Source organism: Triticum aestivum, chromosome 6A (assembly GCF_018294505.1).
Source record: "Triticum aestivum cultivar Chinese Spring chromosome 6A, IWGSC CS RefSeq v2.1, whole genome shotgun sequence".
Taxonomy (NCBI): domain Eukaryota; kingdom Viridiplantae; phylum Streptophyta; class Magnoliopsida; order Poales; family Poaceae; genus Triticum; species Triticum aestivum.
Genome location: NC_057809.1, coordinates 474,882,464 through 474,893,577, shown reverse-complemented (window position 1 = coordinate 474,893,577; position 11,114 = coordinate 474,882,464). Strand labels below are relative to the sequence as shown.

General features: G+C 47.5%; 1 protein-coding gene across 1 annotated transcript; it reads right to left on the bottom strand.

The window, feature by feature from the left end:
* Window positions 1-2,720: 2,720 nt before the first annotated feature.
* On the bottom strand, window positions 2,721-7,768 carry LOC123127974 (probable N6-adenosine-methyltransferase MT-A70-like). Its single transcript, XM_044547854.1, has 7 exons — window positions 6,616-7,768; window positions 5,209-5,307; window positions 4,551-4,634; window positions 4,119-4,468; window positions 3,616-3,832; window positions 3,277-3,356; window positions 2,721-3,191 (listed from the first exon to the last, which is right to left on the bottom strand). Exons 1-7 carry the CDS (start codon window positions 7,699-7,701, stop codon window positions 2,999-3,001), a joined length of 2,109 nt encoding a protein of 702 aa, XP_044403789.1. The 5' UTR covers window positions 7,702-7,768; the 3' UTR covers window positions 2,721-2,998.
* Between the last annotated feature and the right edge of the window lie 3,346 nt (window positions 7,769-11,114).

The window sequence follows — 11,114 nt, the reverse complement described above, 5'->3', positions numbered from 1 at the left end:
ATATTGTTCCAAAACCCTCAACCACTTTCTCCATCCAAATATATTCAAACTCTAATTCCAAACTCGGCCCCACCGATTCTTTCTATCCGAAGCCACCTAGTTCATTTGACATAGCCACTGCCAAAAACCGTAACGATTCGGTCACACCGATACAGATCTCGGTCTCACCAAGATGGCCTTGCCAGCACTTTGTGATCGGTTGCACTCACTTTGGTCCCACCGAGTTTGTGCAATCGGTCTCATCGAGTTGGCTTGACAGATTCTCTGTTGCTTATCGCTTCACTTCGGTCCCACGGAGTTGATGCAATCGGCGCCACCGAGTTGATGTTTATCCTAAGCCCTAGCACATCGGTCCCACCGAGTTGTTCCAGTCGGTCCCACCGAGATTCCTAATGTTCATATTTTTGAACAGAACGGTGCCACCGAGATGAGTCAAAAGTGTGTAATGGTTGAATTTTGTGTGGAGGCTATATATATCCCTCCACCCCCTCTTCATTCAGATGAGAGCCATCAGAACGTGCCTGCACTTTCACCATACATTTTCTGACAGAGAACCACCTACTCATGTGTTGAGATCAAGAGATTCCATTCCAACCTTTTGAACCTTGATTTCTAGCCTTCCCCAAGTTGCTTTTCACTCAAATCCTTCTTCCACCATAGCCAAATATGTGAGAGAGAGTTGAATGTTGGGGACACTATCATTTGAAGCACAAGAGCAAGGAGTTCATCATTTACACACCATTTATTACCTTTTGGAGAGTGGTGTCTCCTAGATTGGTTAGGTGTCGCTTGGGAGCCTCCGTCGTGATGTGGGGTTGAACCAAGAAGTTTGTAAGGACAAGGAGATCGCCTACTTCGTGAAGATCTACATGAGTGAGGCAAGTCCTTCGTGAACGATGGCCATGGTGGGATAGACAAGGTTGCTTCTTCCTGGACCCTTCGTGGGTGAAGCCCTCTGTGGACTCGCGCAGCCGTTATCCTTCGTGGGTTGAAGTCTCCATCAACGTGGACGTATGATAGTACCACCTATCGGAACCACGCCAAAAATCTTCGTGTCTCCATTGCGTTTGCCTTTTCCAAACCCTTCCCTTTACCTTCATATGCAATATTTTACTTTTCGCTGCTATACTCTTAGAATTGCATGTATAGGTTGATTGCTTGACTTGTGCTAATTACTAAAATCTACCCACAACTAAAATTGGGAAAATGATAAATTTTTATTTGGTCAAGTAGTCTAATCACCCCCCCCCCTCTAGACATACTTTCGATCCTGCAGTCCCCACATAAACTCCAACTCGGAAACCCTACACTCACTTCGCTCCACTCCATCTCTTCTCCTCCCCTTCTCCAATTCGATCCAAATCCCATCTTCGGCAACCATGTATTGCTCCGGCAGCCGAGGACGAGCTAGGCCTCCGCATTGCAATTGAGCAGTCGCGAGTGGACATGGGGGACAGGTTCGGATCAGGTTCGTCTCCCCTCGCCCGCTGGCACAGCGCCTACGCCAGAGCCGGACCCTCTCGACCTGCGCATAGCTCCTCATGGGCTACTCAATCTGCGTCGCCCCTCCGTTGTCCACCTCCCCCGCCGGGCGCTGCTCCGCAAGGGCTGCGGTGGGTTCTAGTGCCCCCTCCCTCGGCGCCGTGGATGCGCACCAGAATCGAAAACACGTGGTGCCCGCCCCGGGAGGTAGTGGGCAACGCAGAGGGAGGCGATCGAGCAATCCGTTCACCGCCGCTGCCGCGCGTTGTCGGCGGTGCCCGATGAGGAGGAGCGGCTCCTCACGTGGGTTTACCGTGAGTGCTTATGGCAGCGGAGACAGACGCTCGCCGATTCCGGAGGAAGAACGCGAAGGTGCTCCGGCTAACCATTGAGCAGTCCCTGCGCGAGGCGGTGGAGGCAGCGGCGAGGTGGCCAAGGTCAAGCGCAAGCATGACTGAGCTATCCCGCGTTTGAAGGGTTGCACCGTCATCTCCTCTTCTTCCGACCATGACGACGGCGATGACCCACCTCCTGCCGCAGACGCCTACCCGAACGCCTACAACAGCGCCGACGACCGGAAGGGCAAAGGGCCGGCGAGGAAGTGATGAAGCTCTGACGTCTCTGTCTTTAAATTCGAGTTTTTAGTAGTCTAGTTAAACTTGTTCGTCGTTTATGTGGATTATTTGAACTTTGGCAAATTTTTTGGAGATCTATTGGTGATCGGAATATGCATTTCTATGTCCATTTGGTGATTCACGTTGTATGCTTTAGTATGGATTTAGGATATCGGATATGAGATACACGGATGTGGACTACAAGATTTGAAGAGTGCCCGGTCAATGCCCGTGAACGCGCATGGGCGCGTCCACAGGTTTTTGAGGGTCGGATTTAGTGAGCAGGCTGTAGATGCTCTAAGAATGCACAGTAACAGAGAAAACACAAAAAAAAAAAACTAAATACATAGTACAACACAACGCATGGATCAGCCAGAAGAGAGGCTGAGGAGGCAACCTCATAGGTCGCCGGTTGAGCACTATTTGGAACGAGGCGACTGACAATATATTCAGATTGCCGATGACCCTTGACTTTTATCAAGTTTCTTTGTGGACAATATAACTATTACCATATATTAAACGAATGTATGGAGTATTTGATTATCGGTAATCCAGCCATGATGACCTTTAAAAAAAATCTCATATACTCCTCAGCACATCTTTGCAGGGGGAACCCCTCAGCCATTACGAACATAAATTGATATCCTCAAAGAAGAGAAGGGGGAAACTGAAATTCACCACACATTTGGTCATTCTATCTAGTATAATGAACTGACAAATCGAGTGTACTGATGGGCTTAGACGGGCAATGCATATTGCCGACATATCAGTGAAGGCTTACACTCGCTCCTTCACCATCCGATTTTACAAGTACAACAGGGATAACAGGTGACAAGAACTATGTAGTGAAACAATAGTAGATCCTTGCAAGAGCGGTCTAATGTGCTCAGAGGGTGCCAAAATCAGGCTGGCCGCTCACCATCTGATGCAACAGGCTTCTGTGATGGAGTACTCTGATCAACATCCATAGGCGCGCTTGCTCTGGGAGGCGATGGCGGCTGCACCTCGAAGTCCGGATAAGCAGCTTTGTACCTTGCCCTCAGCCCTTCATCCACAAGCCTTGTTCCGCTTACCTGGTTGCCAAGAGAGAGCCATCTAAACAGAAAAAAAAATACGAAAAGGTAAGTACATGGATAGTATCTGGTATGCAGAAGAACTATGAGAGGGGAGAGATGCACACCCAGCTTGCGTGTTATGCATTCTAGCAAACAGTTCGAGCTTCCTTGTCCTTGGGCTTATCCGCTCTAGCATGGCGTACATCTGTACAGCAAAACAGACTTGAAGCAGCGCTTTTGAAACGAAAACTATCATAAGAAATTAAAAAATGCAGGTTTTCTATTAGATGTCAAGTTAGTACATGCATGTTTTACTATATGGGATCCAAATCTGTGTAGGGATCTCTAGGTAGAAACAACAATCTGGCAAAGCTATTGCAAGTCATCTAACTACACAGAAACAAGTAAAGAGGCATCACTTGTTCTGAAGCAGCTAGTATGAACCATTGAAGCTGATGTATTACCTCGTCAGGTTTTCTGCTTGTTTCACGCACTTCAGCAACAATAACATCAGTGTCTATATTCCTGTTCACTAAGGGACTCCCTTTTATTCCAACAAGACAATGTTCTTTACTGTGATTCAACCAATGGCCAGTGCGGCCAGTTCGAATAATGCGTTGAAGTTGATTGGTCTTCACCCAAATAATTTCCTCAACACGCTTGTAACCCCAGAGCTCCAAACTGAAGAATAAAAAGGAGGTACACTGAATCAGTGAAAACAGCTATTTTCCAAAAACAAATGTTTAACAGAAAATAAGTAAATAACATTGCACCCTGCATGGTGGACATTAAGAGTAAAATATATAACGCAGATTATCAAATTTGGCAACTATCATCTATTGAGTTACAGGTATGAAGGGTGTTCAAAAGCTACCCCATGGAAATAGATTTCATTGGAGTGAAAAACATTCTCAGAGAGATGTTACAAGTATGAAGCATGAAGAAAATTAAAGGTTCGGAAACTTACCACTCCCGGCCAAGTTCCATCGCACGGCCGGTGACCCATAAGAAAATTAAACCATCCGTTTGTAAAGCAGGCACATTAAGAGTCCTCATTTCATCGTCAGCCATTGTGCCATATGGCAGTTCCATATGAATATCCCACGGGGGATCAGCCATAATTACCCCAAATTGGCCTAAGATGTCCATTCTGAAGTTCCGAATGTCACAGTTTATCCATTGTGACTCTCCAAGCTCTATTTCTGAACAATATTCAGCTCTATGGGGCTTTATTTGCCTAGGGGGAGCAAGGGTGCCCGCCATCATTGGAGCTATATCTGGTGTTTGATCAAGCTCATAGTGGACATACTTGCAAGTCTACAATCATAGAATGGGTGTAAGATAAAAACAGGTGCACAGGAAGAGATTAACATAAAGGGTTTATGCCTCTATGGCCAACCTTAGTGTGGCGGCAGGTGTCCAGAAAAGAGCAATCTCCTAGATTTGTATCAGTATGTGGAGCAATAATACGGCGAAAGTGAACCTGCTCCAAATGAAAGAAAAAGTTGGACACTAATTATCATTAATAGCTAAAAATTATCTACTGAAATCAGTACAGTTTTCAAGCATAGTATTAAGAAAATTTATTGGCATCTCTCAACTGAATAAACATTTAACAACTATATTATTTTTCAGTTCAAACACATATATTAATTCAAATTGCTTCTCCAAATCATTATCCAGAAACTGAAGAAAGAATACCCTTGAGTCCTGATATGGATTTGGAGCAATGAATGGCAACCACGATTATACCCGCACCAGTTCAGCTTCAATTTAATGAACCAGAGGAAAGCTAAAAAGGGTAATTTTCACATACATTTTCCATATAATTCTATCTTAGAGGAAGGACAATTGTGCCTTAGTACTTTATGTACTAGACAAACTGCAACCTGAGAAATTTAAAGAAGTGATTACATTAACTATACCAGATAGATATTTGCTAAAAAGAAGCAGTCTGAAGGCCAGTTACCCACCATGTTGGTTCAGACAAATAGGCAATAAAAACAAATGTAGGGAAGTATACATTGAGTAGGCAAAATGAGTGTAATAACATTGACCTTAGCACAGGAAACAAAGGAACCAGATTGGCGTCTGCAATCTTCTTTAGTTAAATTGGTGCAATACTCCTTCAGCTGGGAACCACCCTTTGTTTTGAACTGCCAGATACAAAACCAAGGTTAGCAAAAACTAAAAATTGATGATAACCAAACGGCGGAAGATAACAACCAGACCGAATGATTCACTCTGAATCATAGAACAACTTAACGTTACAATATGTGGAAGTAACTGTTATTGGTTTTGCAAAGTTGACAACAGGAAGATCATGCTGGAGGTGTGTAACATAAAAAATGTAAACAATGTTGCTTTCTTCCACATTTATTAAGTACATAAACTAAAGCAATTTATGATAAATTATTTAGTGCAGTAGACCATACAGTGGCTAATCAAACCAGTTCATTTACCACTACAAGACTAACAGCAGTGGTGGAGGGCCTTAGAGCATACTTACTAATTCCATTTCGGTCACCTTTCCAGATGGTGTTTAAACAGAACGTTTTGGCACCGGGGCATTCCCGTGTACCGTTCCAGCCTTCTATAATTACAATGTTCAATTGTTTTATATGCATATATACATTCAAAGGCGCATACAAAAAAGCCAAAAAATAAAAGAGAAATGGACGAAAGAGGCTAGTTGCGGCCAGGCCTAGCATTGTATTGCTTCCAGCCAGTGCAAGCCGACCCATACTTGCGAGAATTAGATGTATTATAGATTCAATGTTTGGAAAAAAAACATCTGCCCACCATTATTGACACATCATGAAGGTAGCTAAGAGAACCATGCTGAGCTGATACAGCAGAGCACAAATTGTTGTTTGTCCACTGATACCAGCATGAACTGCATGGTATTTTTTACCAGAATACTCTGCTTCAGCAGGAATGGCCAGTACCCGAATAATAGCTTCTGCGTACCATTTTGGTTTTGAGAATGCAATGATAGTTTAATTCCAGCCAGAACAGAACGAAATTAACCCTCCCCCCTCCCACACATTTCCATTACCAGTGTCTACTTATTACCAAGCCAACATGTTTGTGCTGTGCCTATTGTCTTAGCTCACCGAAGTCTCAATTCTCTACTAACTGACTTTAACTGTATTCCCTAATCCCCAACAATACATGAAAACCCTTTTTAGGACTTCTTCCTCCTCATCTTTGTAGCACTCCCATTCTTTTAAATGGCCCGGTATAATATTTTGTGAATGGTTTACATATGTATAGCCATTCTCTTATGATTTTGTGCTCATTCTACCAAGACTTCTCTATAGGTTTAGTACTTGCATAGTTTGCTTAGACACTGGCCAACATTCCAACAATATAACAAGACACTTAATCATCTCAAACTACACAGAACAATGGCACTGCCAACTAACACCTCTTTTGCCGTCGGAGATTGAATAGGAACAAACCTTTGCTGCAACAGCCGTCTCCTTTGCCGTCGGCCGGTGAATGAGATCCAGCAGCTCCTCCCCAGTTTTTGTGTTCTGCTTCTCCTTGTATGTCTTCTTACTCAGCAGCACCTCAAGGTCCTTCAGGTCCTCCTCCTCGGTCCTCTGGTTCTGCTGGGTAGGACTAGGCCCCGGGCTTGGAGCCATGAACGGGCGCTGAAGCGGCATCAACCCTGGCATCATCCTCTGCATCCCCGGCATTGTCATGCCCCTGGGCCGTGGGAACATCGGTGGCATCGAGTGCGCCCACATATCCGGCTGTTGCTGCTGATGTGGTGGTGGTGGTCTTGGTATGATTGCACTGTTAGCGTCGGTCTCGGACGAGGTCGCCTGTGGTATGGGTGGAGGTTGGGGTGACAACAATGTGGCGGATTCTGGTAGCTCTTTGAGGAGCTTGCTACGGTCGATGGCCCAGACCATCATCATCTGCTTGCCTCCAATCATGGCCTCCTCGATCTGCACGCCGCCGCTGTCCTCAGCTATGCGTCGGAGGGCGAGAGCTACAGCGGCGGGCACGGAGCCGCCGAGCTCCGTCGCTAGGTCGGCGAGAGCCGCCCGCTCCGCATCGCTGGCTGAGGAGGATTCAGCCTGTAGGCGGCGCGCGAGCACGGCGGCGTCGATCTCGGCGAAGGGGATAAGCTCGAGGAGGAATACGGCCACCATGGTGCGTACCGCGTCGAGACCTCCGGGGGCAGCGCCTCCCACGGCGGCGGAGGCCGGGGAGGACCCCGGAGAGGTCTTGCGGCGGGTGGAGCGGGCCGGGTCGGGGACGGTGCGGCGGTGGTGGGGCTTCAGGCTGGGGTTCTGGGGGTCGCCGGCGTTGGGATTTGGGGTAGGGGTGAAGGGGCGGTCGTTGAAGGCGGCGATGAGGCGGAGGGAACGGTCGAGGGAGGGGACCAGGTCCGGGACGAGGTGCTGGAGGGAGCCGACGAGGCCTAGCTGCGCCTCACGGCGGAAGGAGATGGCCTCCTCCATGCTCCGGCACTGCTCGCGCATGGTCGAGAGGTCGTCGCCGCCGCCGGCGGCGACGTCGGCCTTGGCCTCCATTGTTTTGGTTTTTTGGTCGAGAAAGGGGTTCGAGGTTTTGGATCGAGCTCGCTGCGAACTTGTTCTACTTGTGATTGTGGGCTGGTCACGTGGACGCGAAGCCCAGTACTGTTGGCGAGTCTGCACTTCCGGCGGAAAGGGCAAGTGCTAGGCGCCGGTGGACCAGTCCCCTCTCGTTAGGGTTTCACGTCCTCTCGGCGGCGATCATCGCCACGCGTAGAGATATCTTTCCCTACCTCTGATCGCTGAAGCCCTCTCCGTCTAACGACGGGTGCGGCGTTCTGGTTTCACTCCCCGTTCTGGGCGACGAACTAGCGGCGACTGGTTGGCTAGGGTTAGGTCACAGCCCGGTAGAACTCATCTTCTGGCAAGGGAACAAGAAGATGGCGACTGAAGCTTCTGGATCGGGCGATCCGGACGATCTGGCAGCGATGATGAAGGAGTTGGGTCTCTCTGAGGAAGATCTGGATGATGTGGTGGTGGATCAGCAATCTGTGCCGCCCGAAGCGACCCGCTGGATGGCGGTGGCCAGGGTAAATACAGAGAAGCAGTATAGTCAGTTTTGGTTCTATAAAAATATGCGTGCAGCCTGGAACCTTGTGCAGAAAGTTAACATCCGCCCTCTGGAGGACAATCTGTACACCCTCCAATTCGCATGCTTGGGGTACTGGGAGCGAGTAATGGGGGACGGTCCATGGGTATTCCGAGGGCATGATGTGGTTCTGGCACCGTATGATGGTTTCTCAAAGCCGTCTTCGATCAAGCTCGACAGGTTGGAAATTTGGGCTTAGATACACGACTTCCCAGAGGGATATGTATCCCAGATCCCATCGTTGGCCTCGAAGCTAGGGGAATTCATCTATGCCGAACCAGCCTCACATGACTTTGGAGGCAATTTCTATAGGGTCCAGGTCAAGATCGATGTGGGTAAGCCGCTGAAGAATGTTGTTTCACTCAAGGTGGGTGATAGAAGGATGATTTTCCGTGTGAAATATGAGCGTCTTCCGAACTAGTGTGTCGTTTGCTGGAGACTTGGCCATTTGTATAAGGAACATGGAGATGGTGTGCATCCGCCGTCGGCGTTGGTCTTCAAGAACCTGAAGGCTGACTGGTTCAGAGGCGCGGAACGAGTTTAAACAGAAAACGCACACAAGGAGAAAGCCAAATCTGGGGGACAACAGGTGCGGAACAGTTCTGATGTGGATGAACAGATGGTCGATGCAGAAGGAAACAGAAAACACACACAAGTTTCAGATGCAATAGCTAGTATACAGGGTGGATACGAGTTTAAACTGAAGGGAGGTGAGATCCTTTCCCTCCCTTCACCACAGGTCCCACTGAGCCCGCCCCCAAAGCAGGACCCTAAGCGTGCTCAGAAGGAGACAGCGGAGGACAAGGGGAACCAACTCCAGAGTAGCATCAAGAGATCGGGCATTGAAACAAAAGCATCATCGGCGGACTTCCGAGAGGAGTACCGCCGGGTACAATGAGTATCTTGAGCCGGAACTGCTGTGGTGCGGGCAAAGCCACGACAGTCTGAGAACTTCGTGAATTAGTGAAGAAGTTTGTCCCTACCCTGCTTTGTATTGTCGAAACTCGGCTAGATAGAGTTCGGGTAGAAAATTTAGCTAGTACTCTTGGTTTTGATAATTCGTTTGTTGTCAGTAGTCAGGGACGGAGTGGAGGCCTTGGCATTTTCTAGAACAATCCAATAAAATTTGAGATTTTGGGGTACTCGGTGTATCATATTGACTGCTCCATAGATGAACCAGGTCACGAGAATTGGCGCGCATCTTGTTTCTATGGGGAGGCACGCACACACTTGAGGCACCAGACATGGGACACCATGAAGGGAATAGTGATGTCTACTACACAACCTTCTTCTTGTAGACGTTGTTGGGCCTCCAAGTGCAGAGGTTTGTAGGACAGTAGCAAATTTCCATCAAGTGGATGACCTAAGGTTTATCAATCCGTAGGAGGCGTAGGATGAAGATGGTCTCTCTCAAGCAACCCTGCAACCAAATAACAAAGAGTCTCTTGTGTCCCCAACACACCCAATACAATGGTAAATTTTATAGGTGCACTAGTTCGGCGAAGAGATGGTGATACAAGTGGTATATGGATAGTAGATAATAGTTTTTGTAATCTGAAAATATAAAAACAGCAAGGTAACTAATGATAAAAGTGAGCGTAAACGGTATTGCAATGCGTTGAAACAAGGCATAGGGTTCATACTTTTGCTAGTGCAAGTTCCCTCAACAATGATAACATAATTGGATCACATAAATATCCCTCAACATGCAACAAAGAGTCACTCCAAAGTCACTAATAGCGGAGAACGAACGAAGAGATTATGGTAGGGTACGAAACCACCTCAAAGTTATTCTTTCCAATCAATCCGTTGGGCTATTCCTATAGGTGTCACAAACAGCCCTAGAGTTCGTACTAGAATAACACCTTAAGGCACAAATCAATCAAAACCCTAATGTCACCTAGATACTCCAATGTCACCTCAAGTATCCATGGGCATGATTATACGATATGCATCACACAATCTCAGATTCATCTATTCGACCAACACATAGAACCTCAAAGAGTGCCCCAAAGTTTCTACCGGAGAATCACGACGAAAACGTGTGCCAACCCCTATGCATAGGTTCATGGGCGGAACCCGCAAGTTGATCACCAAAACATACATCAAGTGAATCACGTGGTATTCCATTGTCACCACAGATATGCACGACAAGACATACATCAAGTGTTCTCAAATCTTTAAAGACTCAATCCAATAAGATAACTTCAAAGGGGAAACTCAATCCATTACAAGAGAGTAGAGGGGGGGGGGAAGAAACATCATAGGATCCAACTATAATAGCAAAGCTTGCGATACATCAAGATCGTATCACCTCAAGAACACGAGAGAGAGAGAGAGAGAGAGAGAGATCAAACACATAGCTACTGGTACATACCCTCAGCCCCGAGGGAGAACTACTCCCTCCTCGTCATGGAGAGCACCGGGATGATGAAGATGGCCACCGGAGAGGGATTGCCCCCTCCGGCAGGGTGCCGGAACGAGTCTAGATTGGTTTTCAGTGGCTACGGAGGCTTCTGGCAACGGAACTCCCGATCTATTGTGCTCCCAGATGTTTTTAGGGTATATGGAGATATATAGGCGGAAGAAGTACGTCAAGGGGGCCACGAGGGGCCCACGAGGGTGGAGGGCGCGCCCAGGGGGGCGCGGCCCCCTACCTCGTGGCCTCCTTGAAGCTTCCCTTACGTGCACTTCAAGTCTTCTAGGCTTCTTTCCTTCCAAAAATGGGTTCCGTGAAGTTTCAGGTCAATTGGACTCCGTTTGGTTTTCCTTTTCTTCGAAACCCTAAAACAAGGTAAAAACAGAAACTGGCACTGGGCTC